Source organism: Frankliniella occidentalis, unplaced genomic scaffold (assembly GCF_000697945.3).
Source record: "Frankliniella occidentalis isolate FOCC.00 unplaced genomic scaffold, Focc_3.1 Scaffold45, whole genome shotgun sequence".
NCBI lineage: Eukaryota > Metazoa > Arthropoda > Insecta > Thysanoptera > Thripidae > Frankliniella > Frankliniella occidentalis.
The window spans coordinates 684493-700362 of record NW_026267175.1 but is presented as its reverse complement, the minus strand read 5'-3'; the positions used below and the strand labels follow the sequence as shown (position 1 = coordinate 700362).

At 46.2% G+C, this 15870-nt stretch overlaps 4 protein-coding genes across 10 annotated transcripts; 2 read left to right on the top strand and 2 right to left on the bottom strand.

The window, feature by feature from the left end:
- On the bottom strand, positions 1 to 2128 carry LOC113217616 (neurotrophin 1-like). The gene is made up of 5 exons (XM_026437590.2): positions 1412 to 2128; positions 765 to 939; positions 556 to 675; positions 341 to 475; positions 1 to 231 (listed from the first exon to the last, which is right to left on the bottom strand). Exons 1-5 carry the CDS (start codon positions 1644 to 1646, stop codon positions 51 to 53), a joined length of 846 nt encoding a protein of 281 aa, XP_026293375.2. The 5' UTR covers positions 1647 to 2128; the 3' UTR covers positions 1 to 50.
- Positions 2129 to 3173: 1045 nt separating this feature from the next.
- Positions 3174 to 5832, top strand: LOC113216857 (mucosa-associated lymphoid tissue lymphoma translocation protein 1 homolog). 2 transcript variants are annotated; one of them, XM_026436787.2, is made up of 8 exons: positions 3174 to 3331; positions 3474 to 3617; positions 3687 to 3805; positions 3890 to 4094; positions 4186 to 4799; positions 4878 to 5070; positions 5169 to 5371; positions 5612 to 5832. In XM_026436787.2, the coding sequence occupies exons 2-8, from the start codon at positions 3496 to 3498 to the stop codon at positions 5701 to 5703; spliced, it is 1548 nt and encodes a 515-aa protein (XP_026292572.2). In that variant the 5' UTR covers positions 3174 to 3331; positions 3474 to 3495; the 3' UTR covers positions 5704 to 5832. The 2 variants fall into 2 exon arrangements, with proteins under 2 accessions (XP_026292572.2, XP_026292506.2); XM_026436721.2 differs by having other exon boundaries at positions 3872 to 4094.
- Positions 5751 to 10349, bottom strand: LOC113216601 (arginyl-tRNA--protein transferase 1). 5 transcript variants are annotated; one of them, XM_026436383.2, is made up of 11 exons: positions 10193 to 10349; positions 9681 to 9807; positions 9317 to 9450; positions 9116 to 9229; positions 8902 to 9036; positions 8626 to 8816; positions 8136 to 8297; positions 7698 to 7850; positions 7151 to 7338; positions 6796 to 7048; positions 5751 to 6709 (listed from the first exon to the last, which is right to left on the bottom strand). In XM_026436383.2, exons 1-11 carry the CDS (start codon positions 10305 to 10307, stop codon positions 6560 to 6562), a joined length of 1722 nt encoding a protein of 573 aa, XP_026292168.1. In that variant the 5' UTR covers positions 10308 to 10349; the 3' UTR covers positions 5751 to 6559. The 5 variants fall into 5 exon arrangements, with proteins under 5 accessions (XP_026292168.1, XP_052122954.1, XP_026292253.1 ...); XM_052266994.1 differs by lacking the exon at positions 10193 to 10349 and adding an exon at positions 10105 to 10126; XM_026436468.2 differs by lacking the exon at positions 7698 to 7850.
- Positions 10350 to 10900: 551 nt separating this feature from the next.
- Positions 10901 to 13761, top strand: LOC113217765 (zinc finger protein 629). Of its 2 annotated transcripts, none has more exons than XM_026437814.2 (4): positions 10901 to 11369; positions 11688 to 11891; positions 12199 to 12555; positions 12682 to 13761. In XM_026437814.2, exons 1-4 carry the CDS (start codon positions 11231 to 11233, stop codon positions 13404 to 13406), a joined length of 1425 nt encoding a protein of 474 aa, XP_026293599.2. In that variant the 5' UTR covers positions 10901 to 11230; the 3' UTR covers positions 13407 to 13761. The 2 variants fall into 2 exon arrangements, with proteins under 2 accessions (XP_026293599.2, XP_026293608.2); XM_026437823.2 differs by having other exon boundaries at positions 10903 to 11369; positions 12199 to 12543.
- The last annotated feature ends 2109 nt before the right edge of the window (positions 13762 to 15870 follow it).

The following is a 15870-nucleotide window of genomic DNA, read 5'->3' as shown; positions in this document are numbered from 1 at the left end:
GACCTAATCTCGTGTTATTTTCAATTTCAATACAAAAATAAACAGCACCGCTACAGGAAGCGAAAGTTTTCAACGAAACAGGAACAGGCCACGGGCATCTCAAACACGTCGATGATGGGCCTCTGGTGGGGGTTGGCCGGGTCCACGCACAAGAGGCGGGTTGCGGCGAAGCGCTGGACGCACGAGGACTTGTAGCACGGCGGCAAGAACTCGCACTTCTGGTTCAGGAACCTGGAGAACGCCATATAACATAAATAAATTTGATCTAGTCCCTGCACATTTTTTTACATTTTCCTCCTAATCTGTTAAAAGTGGGCTCCTAGCATGCGCAAGCACTCACTTGCACGTCTCCACTCGCACCATCTGGGGGAACTTGTCGGTGTTGACCACGGCCACCCACTGGTCCTTCCAGTTCCGGGCCCACCCCGGCCGCAAGTACGCCACTTCCGACTCGCACGCGAAGTGCCCTCGGTGCCTGGCGGGCGAGGCATGGGACAACAGTTATCGGACAAAAATAGCGATGAGGCAGAAAAGAGGTAAACATCGGGCTCTCACCTGTAGTTGTGCGTCACGTTGTCCCTGTTGATGAGCTCCTGGGGATTGTAGCGGTGCAGCGCGTGGTACAGCGTGTTGGCGTCGTCGTGGTACGTGTTGAGGATGTCGTGGACGCGCTCCCTGCGAGGCGAACGGGAAAGTAAGTGAACTTCCGGTGCATAAGAGGCAAGCGCGCGGGGGGGCTGGCTGTCGTGGTGCGCGGCACTCACTGCGGATAGTCCTGGTCGTAGAGGCAGAAGGGCTGGCCCTGGGCGCAGCGCGGCGTCGGCGACCGCCCCCGCAGCAGGACGTCCCCCTGCGACGCGCTGGCGGCGCCCTGTGGGGCCGCGGCCGCGTCGGTGCGCCCCGAGGCTCCTGCGGCTCCTGCAGCGGGTCCCGCGGGGCCTGTGGGCAGCGGAGCGGGGACGATTGGAGAAAGGGTCCGGTCCGGTCTCGGCTGGCCGCCTGTTGCCCGACACCGCCGCTCTGAATCACTTGGCTCCGCTTCATTACCCCCGCACCGCCTCGTTACCGACAGACAGACCGTCCGCACCTCGGCGCCGCCGTCAAGGCCCTACCGGCCCTGCCGCTGCTGGAGGCCAACGAAACAGTGCGGGGTCGGGAGTGGCACCAAGTAGGGCGTGTTGAACCGGGGCGAATGGCAGTAGTTTGTTTCCCTATCGGCAATGAAGCTTTTCACTGGTATGAAGAAGAGCGCAAAGAACATGAGTGATCTGCCGTTGGCGCGCTTCATATGCCAGTGAAATGCCGCATGTATGAGCGAGGCATGCGAGGTGTAAGCGGGAAGGCCGTCACTTACGGGAGTCAGTCCTCGGGGTCCAACAGCAGAGAGGCTCCCGTCCCCCCGACGCCTTACCGTGCTTGGCCGCCCGCGGGGCCTCGGACACGAGGTTCTGCCTGTGGCCGCCGTGGGGCACCGCGAGCGGCGCCTGAGCCGTCTGCGAGGCGGTCGACTGCGAGTAGAGCACCACGATGGACGGCACCTGGCTGACAGGGGCCTGGCTGCTCCGGACGACGTCGAGCGTCGCTGCGAGCACGAGCATCGCGACGGCCCGGCCGACTGGCCACGGAGGAGCGCTCCGGGACGACATTGTGGCGGTGGCGCACGCCTGGACGGCACTGGGACGGGGTGCGGGGCCTCCTGGCCGTCGGTGTCCACGGGGAGGATACGGCTCAGCGCTCCCCGCCCCGCCCCCGCCTGTTCTGACGCAAGGCGCTACGCTACGCACCTGGATCCGACACGCTGGAGCGCTAGAGGTTCCCTGCACCGTGTGTCAGGGCTCCGACCACCACAGCAGCAGAGCAGCAGTATCAGCAGGATCGCCCGCTCCTTCATCGGCAAGGGGCCGTGGCCCACAGGGTAGGCAAACCCGTGACACTTCTGTGTCGTAGCCCTACAAGGTACACAATGGGTTGGCCAATTTTCGAGTCAGTTGACATTCCCGTTCTAACCGGTTCTAACAGGACGTCACTGTTAGTGCCCACATAAATGTAGCGCCAAACCCGGCAGTCAGAGTCAGCTTAATACGACCCGACTACAGAAGAATCTATTTTGGACAATAATATCCGACGCCTCCATCACGTCTCTGTTTGTAGCTGCACGATTGTAGCTACAGCCGACAGGGCCCGAGTCAGCTTAAATTGAACCGCGTCTATTGACGAATTCATTACTTCCGCCAATGCTAGAATATCAACCATAAGTAAACAGCGCAAGGAATAAAGCGAAAACGAAAGGTATGCCTCTCCGAAGCTCTCGCCTTGTCCAAGCGCTCGGAGGGACAGGGGGCCGCGGGCGGCCGCGGGTCCCGCTTCAGAAAAGCATTGCCTACCCTCCAGGCGTTTTCAGCGATAACCATCGACCCACGCCTAGATTGACACTTCTTAGCTTTATAAAGGATTTATGAGCCTGGGGTCAAAAGAAGCCTAAACCCAAAGTCCCCGTCACGACAGACGCCTTAGAGAGAAGCCGTGGCCTACCTCGCAGGCGTCCAAGCGACAACGACAACTCATGTCGCGGCGACAAGTGGTAGAAGACACGTCCCTGTTAATGGACACAAAAATGTGATCACAAATGGGGCAACATGCGATGTCCGACGCCTCCAGCCACACGCCCCTTTTTTAGCTAAACAGTTGTAGCTACAGTCGACATGACCGCATGCAGCTTCATCAGAACCAAAATTGTCGGCCCTAATGTCAACTCCCGGACGGGGCAAATTTTTTCTTTGTCGCTTTTTGTCTCCCGTTAGGCAGGATCAAGCTGGTAGCACGGCAAATCGTGGGGATGGTAGGTACCGGTAGTTCGAATCCCGCGTCCGCGATCATTTTTCCTGCTCTGCTGCGGCCAAGTGTTTTCGGGCGTCAGTCACAGCTGACATGAGATCTGGATGCCACCGAAAGTTGTGCTCTGTATCGTTCCGTCGTGGCCACCTCGGTATCGTCCGGGCCCGGTATGAACCTGATCGCTGGTTCAAATCTCCGCTGGGCGATATTTTTCGCGTACGTTTGACGAAGGAGTTCAGAGAACTGTCTCCTCTTTTCCTCCCCTCTCCTCACGGCCTTGATGTTCTGGATATAACAGTAATGGCCGCTGTTTGCACGTGAAGAAGCAGTATGAAAAGGACGTCTGCTGTATACACTATTTACAGTCATCTTCGTATGTCTTCGTCGCCATTACAGTCCAGTTCATTTGGAAAATTCTGTTTATTTTTTGTTATTACTGATATAGTAATCATCCAATCACTTGATCACAGTGTTTGAGATGAAAGTATCGGAAACGGTAGGTTTCCTCTGCATTTTTCTAATTTTGTCAGCATCAGGATAAGAATATTAGCACATTAGCAATAAGCACCCAAGCCAGATTGACAGATGCATTTTGTCTAATATCTAGTACTGAAGCCTTAATTTGTGCATTTCCGCAGGTGATCCACACAATTTGACGATATGTTATTATACAATTTAAATCAAATGCATCGGATGCTTCTCATTCGTGCACTATCACAACAGAATGCATGGGAGGATGTTGCTAAACGATTTGACTTAGATCCTGCTATTCATTTAAAGCAGTAAGTAAATGCTGCACCTTGTGACAAAGAGTGATCCTTTGTTAAGTTTAAGATTCTCATTTATTGCAGACCCTCAGCATATAGCCTTATCAGTGCCTTAGAAAACAGAAACTGTACTGTGGAAAATCTAAAAGAATGTCTATGTGAACTACAGCTCCATGAAGCTTTGTCAATCATCAGTAAACCAGGTACGTCTTATGAGCAAGGAACAGATTTAGTTGTTTTCCTGACGTCTAATAAGCCTCTACATTCAGAGTATGACCTTAATACAGAGAAGCTACGCTTTGTCAAACAACCATATTGTGTAGAAACAGAAGACGTTGTAAAGGAAGATGATGCTCTCTGCATAAGAGCTGGTGGCAAACTACATTTAAAAGTTGAGGCAGTTGGTTGCCCTTTTCTTTCATATCAATGGTTTCGTGATAATAATAATATACCTCAGGAGAAAACACCAGAACTTATAATTACGAACTTTAGGTTTGTGAATGAATGAAATTACAATATTTTTTACGTATCTTACTTTGTTTGCATCATCTTAATTAGATTACCTCTGACTGCAAACTTTCAGTGATGAAATGGAAGGCCTATATTACTGTACTGTTCAGCAACTTAAGGACTATGGATGGAAAAGGACAGTTATATCTGAGGATGTAACAGTTAAAATTAACATTAAAGTTCTACGTGAAAAACCAAGAATACTGTCCTGTTTTCCCTCTGAAAAATGTGTCCTGGAATGTGGCCAAACTTTAAGTGCCAGAATTGAAGTGCTACCTGGCCTTAAAACACAATTCACATGGGTGCACAAGCCAAAAGAAAAAGACACAAGAAAACCCACACCAATGTGGAAATTCACTTCAAATATCCTAGAAATTCCAAATGTAAACGAAGAAAATGATGGAATTTATGAATGTCGTGTCAGAAATAGGTATGGGGTAGTTACAAAAACGTTTGAATTTGATGTAAAGAAAAAGAGATCTTTCCCGACAGCAAAGAGAGCTCTGATTGTGACAAACAGTTTATATCAAACTGACCAGCTTCGAACACCACATAATGATGCTGAGACTTTGTTTCAATGCCTGTCTAAATATAATTTTGAATGCACTATGGAAGAAGATCTTTCTGCCGAAGATATGAGAAGAGTGATAAAAGAATTTTTTGACACAGTGGAAAAAGGTGCTTTTGGTAAGAATTCTTTTAATAATCATTGTATGAAATATTATTATTCAATTGCCTTTGAATTTGACATGTTTTTATTTCAAGTCCTCTTTTACTTTGGTGGCCATGGATGTATGGTAAGCAACTCCTTGTATATGATGGGTTGTGATTCTGATTTGACAAATGTAAAAGAAAACCAAGTGGTTGGAGCACATATTTTAGAATATGTTGACAAACGTCAGCCACTCCTCTTCATTTCAATATTGGACATGTGTCAAACATGTGTTATGCTACCAAAGTAAGTATTTAAAATGTTAATTCTAAATTTGATGTGTCAACAAAAGGCTGTTGTCTTGTAACTTTAATATCTTTTCCTTTGAATAATGAAACTTTTAGCAATAACTCGGAAGAAAAGCAAAGCAAAAATAAATGGAACTGTAATGTGATCCAGTGTTGTTCTACATCTCAAAATAGAGCAGCTTTGGAGGAGTCTATAGGATCAGCTAAAGGAAACTCCGTTTATATGAAGCACTTTGAAAATATAATCAATACCAAACCTAACATTCCGTTTCTTGATATGGTCCGAGAAGTTAACATCAGTAAGTTATCTCATGTTTAACTTTTGTAGACATGGTAAAAGCACTAAGATTTTTGAATGGGATGGGAATGTTTCTGTCACAATGTCATTATTGTAATATATTTGTGGCTGATGAGTTGTTCTTCCCCCTTCCCTTCCCCAGTCCCTAATGATTTAAGTGAAATGTGACAAAAACATCCCCCTAGGGTTTGCCATGAAATTATACTTTTTATTACCCTAATTGATTGATTGATTGATTTAGGTGTTGGTGAAGAGACAATGGAACAAAGACCATCAGTAACACTCATAGGAAGAAGTGATTTTCAACTGTCTGATCCTATTCAACGGGTTTGACACAACTAGCTCCATGCAGCAGACCAAAGAATATATTTACCGGTATATATAAATAAATGGAGGTTATCTTTAATCTTTGTGATATATTTTTTTTAAAAATAACAGTAATAAATCATGAACAAACAGTTATGATTAGTGTTTTAGAACCAAAGGCATGATGACTTCCTAAAATAAATAACACCAGAAATAAAATTATTTCTGAGAAATTAATTGCATACAGATAACAAAAGGCCCAAAGAAACAGATTTCTCAACTGAGGAAACTTCACATGACTAGCATTGATTAAATCAATTCATACACTCACAACTTCTAATTATAATGTGAATTCAATAGAATTTCCCCCTACCTAAACTTTTGTGCATATGCTAAAGAAAAGTGTTAATTTGGGAAGGCATAGGCACAGAGATACTAACTCACTGAAAAGTAGAACATTGGATTTCCTCTCACATTTAGTACGTAGAACACAAGACACAAAAACAGATACAGTATATTTTTGTTAACTACTGTAGAAGAGTGAAAATGAGGCAACTATAATACACTCAAAATACATTCACACACCTACCTGCTTATTACATTTCAGATGTCAGATTTACAAACCTTAATACAGGTGAAGAGAATTTATCACAAAAGTATCTTCACAATCAATACTTTATGTTATGGAACAAATGCATATCTAAAGCGAAGTATTCACAACTAGATATGTATGAGAAAACAAGTCGCAGTTAACTGATTGAACAAAAATAGGTGAAATAAACTACTTTGCAAAAATATTAATTAACATTGAACCCAGATGAGAGTTTGTAAAAACTGATCCCTGATCATCAAAATACAGCACACACAAAAAAGGGTTAACAAATCACCTTAACAAAAGCACTCGCTTTGCACAAGTTCTTCCCACCAATTGGGCATAATGTAGCACTTCCTCATCCTCTAAGTCATTACTACCTCCTCTCAGTTCCCGATATCGACTATAATACATTGGTCGAAGATCATAAAAGACAACCAACTGCAAAGATAATAATGATAATAAGAGCTCAATCATGTTCTCAACTTTTCAGTTTGGGTATAAAGTTATATTTAGTATATACTTACTTCATTAATGTTATCAAAGGCATTACCATCTACTACACTAGGATTTGGTTCCAAACGAGAATATTTTTTTTTATCCAGCAAGGGTAAGCATTCTTCAATGGGATGCCATGTGTAGGTTTCTGGGCAGAGTAACATAGAAGGAGACAGTCCGGCCTTGTAGCGCATTTTTGGACAGGAGTGAATATAAAAGCCCATATAATACCACTTGAGTTCTGGGGCATTTGAGTGTAGTGTTCGAACAAATGCTACCTCTCTGCAAAAGACAATTTAGTCATGGGTAAACTTGAGTTGAAATAGAAAGGAATGAAGCTACAAGCTTCATTTCACAGAAAAATTATGTTGCTTCAGTGCAAACCTTAGAGATCCATATGTTCCCAGCGTGAGATCAGAGAAGTCTGGGTCATAATAAAAGTAAACAGAGGACACACATCGAGGGAGAATATCTATTACTCCCACAGCAACAAGCTTCTCATCCAACCAGTATTGTTGATGAAAAGAACCATATCCTTGAGGAGGGCCAGACCCATCGGCTGGGCGCCAAGCCTATTAGAAGAGAAACATGACAAATGTCAATTGAAAAATGTAACATTACCACCACCTCACCTACAAAGCTCAACTATGTTTTTCTATATTGAAAATTACTTTATAATGTGGAATAGTTTGAGAAGAAATTTACGTTATGAAGCACAGGAGAAAGTAGTACAGCTCATCAAAGTAAATTGATTGTTTTTGTAAAGAGTAAAAATGTTTTTAAAAGTAAAAGGTTACTTGATAAGTTGAGATAGTAGATAAATATACCTATATCCATCAAGTTAACACAAACCAACCAATAAGACTGCTTAATGATTGTAGGAAACTAGTTGTGGCAGATTGCAAGTAGCTGCATTTTAGACACAGCATACCTTTAATGGCGTGTCCACAAGGAAGTGTTGGAAAGTTTCACGGTCACACTCATCGTCCCGCTCTTTGTGGATTTTCTTCTGGTATTTAACGAAGAGGTTCCACATCCACGTCTGATCAACTGATGCCAATTCGTCCGCTCTCACCAACTTGAGCTACAAGCAATATGCCACACATGACTTAACATAACATTTCAAAAATGATAAAAGGGGAAAACAGCAATCACACTATCTCCTGTGCTTCATCTCAAATTGACAACATGCTGTCAATAAATACTATTATTTTCAACAATTTTTAAGTTGACAAGTGAAGATTGGAAAACAAAAATGTCTACTTTCATTTAAGATATTCTGAAAGTTTAAATACAGTTGCAATTTCAAACAAGAATGCACTGATCTATCAAGAGGCCTAAAGGCTGACCATATCAGTTATCTCTCTACCTCAAGAGGTGATTTGACTAGGAATCTCTTGTACTGTGATTCAGAGCATTTTGTTTCTGGATCTCGATGAATTGCCATTTGGTATCGACGATACACATTTAACGACTCCACAAATGAGTTCTTGAATTCTGCACTTGGTGGCTGCGATCTCACAAGTCGTACCTGCATGAACCAGGGTTTGGGACATAAAAAGCAAATATCGAGACAAAAACACAGGAGACAGGACAATAAGCAAGCATAAAGAGGGAAATTGATGGACAGGATAAATGTTGACACACAGTACACTGGAACTTCATTCCAAAAGGTAAAGAAGTACCAAAAGGTACCTATCATAAGATAAAATAAACATGCAGTCAGTTTTGCTTTGGATGTAAATCATTCTTAAGGATCACATTAAACTAAAATTCACTTGTAAGAATTACAATTTTGTACACACAAATCCATTGTTTGATTGAATTCAGCAAACACCAAATGCTAGGCATAAAATTACCTGTAATCTATGAGCAGGGTTGGGAGGCATCTTTTGATACAAAAAATCTTCTAATTTCTTAGGGTTAATGTCTTGTTTCTGAGCAGATGTTTCCAAAGGTAATCCTTTACTTTCTAGCTTTTGTTTTCTTCTTTCAAGCCTCAGTAATTTTGCTTTTTTACAAGGGGGCTTATCTTTATCTGGACCATTACCTGATTGGAAAAGAGTATAGAACATTGTAAACTCATACAGAAAAATATATGGTTTATAATATGAAAATTCACACAATTTTCTTACCAGGTTTGAGAGACCTAGTCCCTGTGGCGGGATTTTCTTCTACAATGTCTTGCAGCTTTACTTCTTGTTTCAAACAATCCGAAGATTCGGTTATAACTTCTGTATCTGTCTCTCTTGATGCACCAGAGTAATCTCCTAAAACAAATAGATAGATAAATACTTTTCACATACCACTAAACTAATATAGTACTCTAAAATGATCTCTTCACTTCACCTTTAAGCTCTTGGAGAGAAGATTTAAGTTGAGCAAACTTTTCCTTGTTGACACTTGCAACATGGCTAGTCTGCTGTGCTGCCATCCAATCAGGATTTCCTTCACTACTTGCTTCTAAAACGCAAAATTTAGTAAAGAGATAAGAAGTTAATGTAGTACAACCGATATAAATACAAATTCAGCCACATGAAGATTAGCCACCTTGAAAGACACACGTATTTGAGTCATCTCCAGTTAGTTTTGATTTAACACGTTCACCAAGGTCAATAAAGCGATTAACCCGCTTGATAACTTTCTTCTGGGATTTAGTTATTTTGAAGTCAATTGCTTGACACCTGTTGACAAAAAATTAAAATAAACAAAAATAGGGCTGCCAGGTTTAAGCAGGAAAATCAACTAGTGAATGAAGGGAAAAAGTGGAGACAGAGTTTGCGTGATTTTCACGCCCGGTGTGATAAAAGTCGGTTCTTGATTGGCTGCTTGAAGCTTACAAACCGTGAAAATCACGCCCGGCATGAAAATCACGCTTGCGTTTTGTGACCTCTGTATCCACACAAACACTTACTTGATGGTGTACATGGGACAACAAATTTTGTGCATTGTAGGTTTGTAACAGTAGTAGCCACTACGTCTCCAGCCTCGGTCTATCAAATCCTGATAATCATGAACGGTGAGTTGATGGGCCCACATACCTGAAATCAAGAGTATCTACATGATAAGACGTATTTAAGAACTACAATAATTTTTAGCAATAGAAAACAAAGAATGGGTTAAATTAGACAATAGTTAGCTGAATTTTTTGTTCTGCCATATGTTAGTCATCTTTGCAAGTATGACATACAATTTGGAAACATGAGGACTGAAATACCATTGATGAGGTCATACACTTAAGTTGGCGACTATGGAATAGGGACTACAATTTACGAAAAAATGAAATAGATTGTTGACAATTAGCTGGCTCCACGAAAAGATATAAAACATAAACTAACCCAACATTTTTGTGATATTCGATGAGTAATAATAACCCTTCGTATTACTGACGAAGAAATTACATCAAATAGTAAAAGCTAGACGTACCATGGCTGTAATTTGAAGATTTGGATTTGCAGTAGCCACATTTATACCCTTCATTTTCATTCTTAAAATTTTCGACAACACTTCCGAACTTCGGCTCCATCATGACAGACGCCATATTTGTTGTTTTGTTGATAGAATCAGAAGTAAACGGTATGAGAAATTTAAGAACGAATGATTGAATGGATTAATAAAATGAATGGGGGCACGCAAAAAACGAAAAATAAAGAGCTTCAAATGTCCTTTCCTAAAAACTTTACAAAAATCAACAACAGACGTATGAATCATACACTGTTTCGATTGCAAAAGAGCCGTACACAGTCCATTTGATGGGTTGGTGCTTGGCGTTGTTCACCGTAATTCCAAACCTGTTCAAAACACATACATCTTCTGTGATAACGAAAAATAATGTAGACGTTCAACAAAAAAATACTTTTGTGAGAAGGAATACATTTGTTTGGCCCCCGTCATTTAGCGTAAGACGAAACTGCCAAGTTCACAGCGCCTGGATGGTAGGCAACATTTTGCCCGCCGTGCATGCGTGTACTGCGGGGGTGGCCTACCCTGAGCCTCGCAGGCGCCGAGCTCTCGTGATTTGCCGAATGCATCTGAGAATTACTTACGTACTCTCTGGACGCGATCCCTAAGAAGAACACTTCACACGCCAGTGTTGGTGTTGAAATCTTTTCGGTGTCATAGCGTCGCGTCGCTCAACACGGCCGCGGAGCAGCGTCGTCTGCGCCGGCTAGTTCAGTGCCGCCGGCACCAGGAGACCCCCAGTTGCGACAAACGCGTTAAATGTGCTCCAATGCGCAAAAAACAGTCGATTTAAACCAGCGGCCTAAGTCAACGTGGCATATAACACCCTATCCCCTGCCACTTCGTGTTCTGCCTGGGTTGAGTTTGTGAGCACCTTGCGTGAGGAAAGTCCGAAAAGGTGCTGCTTGTGCTGCGACGCTGGCGACGCGTCGCGACTAGCAGACAGCTAAGCCCAGCCAGCAGCAACGGCAGCGGCATCGTGACAGAAACTGGCCGGCCACAATGTCGAGCAGCGAGTCGGACAGTGAATATGCAGATGTTAGAGTGTTTTTCGCCACCTCTGAGTGGAAGAAACTGACGAGTGAAGAGAAAAAGTGCCATCGACAGTCAAAGAACAACTATGAAGCCATACGGCGCTGCGGTGAGTGACAACAAGTCTTCTTTGTGTGGTTCGGTTGGAGGGGATAACCTCTCTTTGTCATTCGTAGTCTGGCAGTAGACTAATTTGTGCCATCCGCAATACATAACCTTCGAAACTGTTCCGTTGTCATAGTTAATGTGCGGGTATCATATTGATAATATTTGTATTAAAGATAATGACTGAAATGTAAGGACACACAAAGCTAACCTCTGATGGACTGCCATCTTCTCGTTCCTCATACCGCGGAACCTCCCCAAACGTGATCACTGCTCAATGGAAAAATCTGATTTCTGAACCAGAAATTTCGTTTTTTTCCAGGGTGGGCCACAAAACCCCCATTGTTCATGAGCCGCAAGCTCCCTGCCCCAGAGAGTCAGCAGGCACCTCACCATCAGGACAAGACTTCAGGAGGAGAGGGAGCAGCGTTCCCATCTGAGGGACTTAGACACTGGTCACATGGACTTGACTCGACTGAGGAACAAAGCACTTCTTTACCCCCATCCCCCGACCAGCCCCCCGAAGGTAAGTTTTAGCGAACTTTATTCCTTTATTCGTACCCACGTTTTTGGCCTACGTGCAGGTGTCCTACGACTTGGGAAGGGTGAAGGTGTGATTCTCCTGTTGCCTCCCACCTTTATTTTTTGCTAGTCCTCCAGACTGTCTCTGCGTCTGGTTCCAATTACGACGCACAACATTATAAATAATATTAAAATAAAATAATATTAAAAGTAACTACAGTCATCCCCCCCCCCTTTCCAAAAAATCTGGCGCTGCCCGTAAATGGATTTTTTCGAAAATTAGTGAGAGTCATCTGTATACCTTCTCTTAGGCGCCAGCCTTGGGCGTGAGAACTTCGGGCTCAGCACCCCCGAGCGCAGGACCTGCGGACTGAGGACCCCTGAGTTCAGGACTCCCGAGTTTAGGACTCCCGAGTTCAGGACACCCGAGTTGAGGACCCCCGAGCTTTGGACCCCCGAGTTCAGGACCCCGGAGCTCAGTACCCCCGATCTTTGGACGGAGTTCAGGACCCCCGTGCGTTGGACCCCCGAGCCCGAGATCTCCGTGCTGGAGACTCCAGATCTCAGCATCCTCGAGGCCAGGACCTCCGCGGCCCGACGCTACCTCAGCCTGGAGACGTACGAGGAGCCAAAGCTGCAGGACGACGACATCCTTTGTAAGTTTCGTGGTAGGTTGGCGGCCAGCTGGTCCATATGCTGGCGTGCGCGCGTGCGCGTGTGGCTGGCAGCCACTCTGTACCGGGAATCGAGTCGCACTGTAGCTCAGCACTCAACCTTCTCGAAATCCCTCACAGCCGCCGCCGAGCCTACGACGCCTGCTAGTGCTGCTGGGGCACGCGAGGAGCAAGCGCGGAACACTGAAGGCCACGACCACCAGGAGAACGCTGTCGGGGCCCGAGGCATCCGGGAGGTGCCCCATCGCTGCGCGTCCTGTGGGGCGGCCTTTAGGAGAGCGACCCTCCTCCGGGCACACATGCGGACCCATCATGCAGAGGGAAAACTAGACAGCCGTGAAAACTGCGGCGTTGATCTCCCGGAAAATTTGGATCTCCGTAGACACCGTAGGACACTCACTCGTTCCAAACCTTACAGGTGCCACACTTGCGGCAAAAGATTCGCTCAGAGCTCCAACATTCCTAGACACATGAGGACTCACACAGGTGAGAAACCCTACAAATGCCAGACTTGTCACAAAAGATTCTCGAAAACTGACTCTCTCCGTGTGCACATGAGGACTCACACGGGTGATAGACCCTACAACTGCCAGATTTGCGGCAAAAGATTCACTCGTAAAAACACTCTCGATGTACACTCGAGGATTCACGTAGGAGATAGACCCTACAACTGCCAGACTTGCGGCAAAAGATTCACTCAACATCAACAGCTCCGTGTGCACACAAGGACTCACACAGGTGAGAAACCTTACAACTGCCAGACTTGCGGGAAAATATTCACTCGTATTGACAACCTGCGTAGACATGCGAGGACTCACAGAGGTGAGAAATCTCGCACATTGTAGACCAGCTCTGTTTTCACATGAGGACTCACACAAGTAGGCCCTATAATTGCCAGACTTGTGGTTGTGCTTTCCACGTGAGTCATTTGACATACCGAAAAATAACTAAAAAGGCCGCAGTGTGCATGTGTGCTGATGCCTTGAGACCGACTGTAAGTAACTAAGCCCAATTAGTTAATGTATTTCTAGAGGAAATTTAAGTTGTTTTATATTAATCTTTTTTTCTTTAACTTCTCTGTAATTATAATTTTGTAAATTATTTTGCTCTTTTGATTTGACCATCGTTTTGACCTGATTGATTTTAATTACACTTGGTTTTCTGTAGTTTTGCCAATAAACATCTATAAAACCAAACACATCAATTGTTGCCCTATGTAGACCAGTTCCAAACCCTTCCACACCAAATGTAAGCTTCACCTCGCTTATTCGCCTAAAGTTTCGCCATCGAGCCGCAAGGCCTTGTTCGGTTTCTTTGTGTCCAGGACGTGTCTTTTAAAAAGACGGGGTGGGGATTGGGAGTTTTCCCTTTACGATCTGAGCGCCTGCGCCTGGTTCAAATTCCGACGAACGTTACAACTGTTAAACATACCTACTGTCGTCCTTGGTCAGACCGGGCTGGCATGGCAGAGGGAGCGATGCGCTGTCGGTTGCCTACATACAGGGGTTTTGAAGCGTAAATTGCCTACCTTTCAGGCGGCTATCACTAAAGACGACAGGAGGGGGACATCCCCCCCCCCCCTTGCCTCCTTGAACCGCACCTGTGTCATCCCGCCCATGAACGCATAGCCGCGCTTTCGACAAAAGTAATTTCTCCCAATCCTAGGTCGAGAGTAAAATCTCCCTTCTCTTATTTCAGGGGACGCCCCCGGAGCCAGGACCTCCAAGCTTAAGACGTCCGAGCCCAAGTCCTCCAGTCTCAGTAACCCCGAGCCCAGGACCTCCGAGCCCAGCGAGAACTCCGAGACGAGGATCTCCGCGGCAAGGACCACAGCGGCTCCCCGCCACCCCAAGCGGGCTGTGAGCCGGAAGGCGCACAAGGAGCCAGAGCCACAGGACGACATCTTCCTCTGTAAGTTTCACGGCGGCCAGCTGGGCATGCAGGCGTGCGTTCGGAGCCTCAAGGCGCTTTGCTTTCCTGTAGGTTGTCCAACACGCCTGTACGTCGGCATGCTCCGACGGCTCGCTCGCGTCGCGTTGGTCCGGCTGGCGACTGGACCGGGTGCTAGGCTGTCCCCAAAAAAAATCGACATGCCAGTTCGCGTCTCTAATGAAAGTAGAGGTTCTTCCGATCACAACGAGCACGCACAGACCCCTGTACGACAAGCGGAACCATAGGCGGATCGTTGCCAAAGTTTCTTGTCCAACTTCGCGCGCTTCACGGGTACCATGTTCACGAGGCCGCCGGGCGAGGGCCGCGCGGCAGGTGAGGACGACCTGGTGTGTGATGACTACGTAGGGTATGTACTCACCATCGGACGTGGTGCCGCACCTCTACCTCTACCCCCTCAGGACACAGGGCCTAAATACCCGGTTTTGCGTTATGTCGCTCGGGTACGAGTACCCTTGATCGGGGACGATTGCCGATTCCGCGGAAATGTAGCGGAGCCATACGCTTATCAAACCCCCCATGCTGAGTTCTTAACGTTTTTCTGCATCACACCAAAAAGACGAGCAGAAGTGGGAGAGAAGCGGTCACCGCGTTTGAGCGGGGCGCGGCGGGAAGCTGTACAGTGCGTTTGCCGCGCTCCTCACCCATAGCGTATGCTGGCTGCTGGACGCTGGTGGACCTGGCCCGCACCTGACCAACCCTTAGTGCCTTGCCTACTTTAATAGTCGGTAGCACATGCGCGCGCGCTCCACCTCTCTCTCGCACGCAGAGATCGGGCTTTAGTGCGGTGAGCGGAAGGTTCAAGCTGCGGTGAGCGCACTATGCAGCTTCCCGCCCAGCCGGCGCTATTGTTTGGCGCGCTCCGCTCAAACGCGCTGACCGCCACTCTGGCACGTCTGCTCGCCTTTTCGGCGTGATGCAGGAAAACGTTAAAAACTCGGCATGGTGGGTTCGATAGGCCTATGGCCCCGCTACATTTCCCCGCAATCGGTAATCGCCCCCGATGAACGGTACTCGTACCCGAGCGACATAACCCAAAACCGGGTATTTAGGCCCTGTGTCATGAGGGGGGAGGGGGAAGGGGGCGGCACCACGTCCGATGGTGAGTACATACCCTAGGTAGTCACCACACACCGGGTCGTCCACACCGGCCGCGCGGCCCGCGCGCGGCGGCCTCGAGAACGTGGTACCCGTGAAGCGCGCGAAAACGGACAAGAAACTTTGGCAACGATCCGCCTATGGTTCCGCTTGTCGCACGGCGGTCCGTGGGTGCTTGTTGTGATCGGAAGAACCTCTACTTTCATTTGAGACGCGAACTGGTGAAATCGGTGACCTGACCCACCAAAATGGGACAACCTA

Coding starts and splice junctions, on each gene's coding strand:
- LOC113216601 (XM_026436383.2), bottom strand. CDS start 10,307: ATGGCGTCTGTCATGATGGAGCCGAAGTTCGGAAGTGTTGTCGAAAAT. Junction 9,808..10,192: donor ATCTTCAAATTACAGCCATG/GTACGTCTAGCT, acceptor TCTTGATTTCAG/GTATGTGGGCCCATCAACTC. Junction 6,710..6,795: donor CCTTTGATAACATTAATGAA/GTAAGTATATAC, acceptor TTATCTTTGCAG/TTGGTTGTCTTTTATGATCT.
- LOC113217765 (XM_026437814.2), top strand. CDS start 11,231: ATGTCGAGCAGCGAGTCGGACAGTGAATATGCAGATGTTAGAGTGTTT. Junction 11,370..11,687: donor TGAAGCCATACGGCGCTGCG/GTGAGTGACAAC, acceptor GTTTTTTTCCAG/GGTGGGCCACAAAACCCCCA. Junction 12,556..12,681: donor CATCCTTTGTAAGTTTCGTG/GTAGGTTGGCGG, acceptor AATCCCTCACAG/CCGCCGCCGAGCCTACGACG.
- LOC113216857 (XM_026436721.2), top strand. CDS start 3,496: ATGTTATTATACAATTTAAATCAAATGCATCGGATGCTTCTCATTCGT. Junction 3,806..3,871: donor GTCAATCATCAGTAAACCAG/GTACGTCTTATG, acceptor CTCTACATTCAG/AGTATGACCTTAATACAGAG. Junction 5,372..5,611: donor GGTCCGAGAAGTTAACATCA/GTAAGTTATCTC, acceptor TGATTGATTTAG/GTGTTGGTGAAGAGACAATG.
- LOC113217616 (XM_026437590.2), bottom strand. CDS start 1,646: ATGTCGTCCCGGAGCGCTCCTCCGTGGCCAGTCGGCCGGGCCGTCGCG. Junction 940..1,411: donor CCCGCGGGCGGCCAAGCACG/GTAAGGCGTCGG, acceptor CGCTGCCCACAG/GCCCCGCGGGACCCGCTGCA. Junction 476..555: donor AACGTGACGCACAACTACAG/GTGAGAGCCCGA, acceptor CTCGCCCGCCAG/GCACCGAGGGCACTTCGCGT.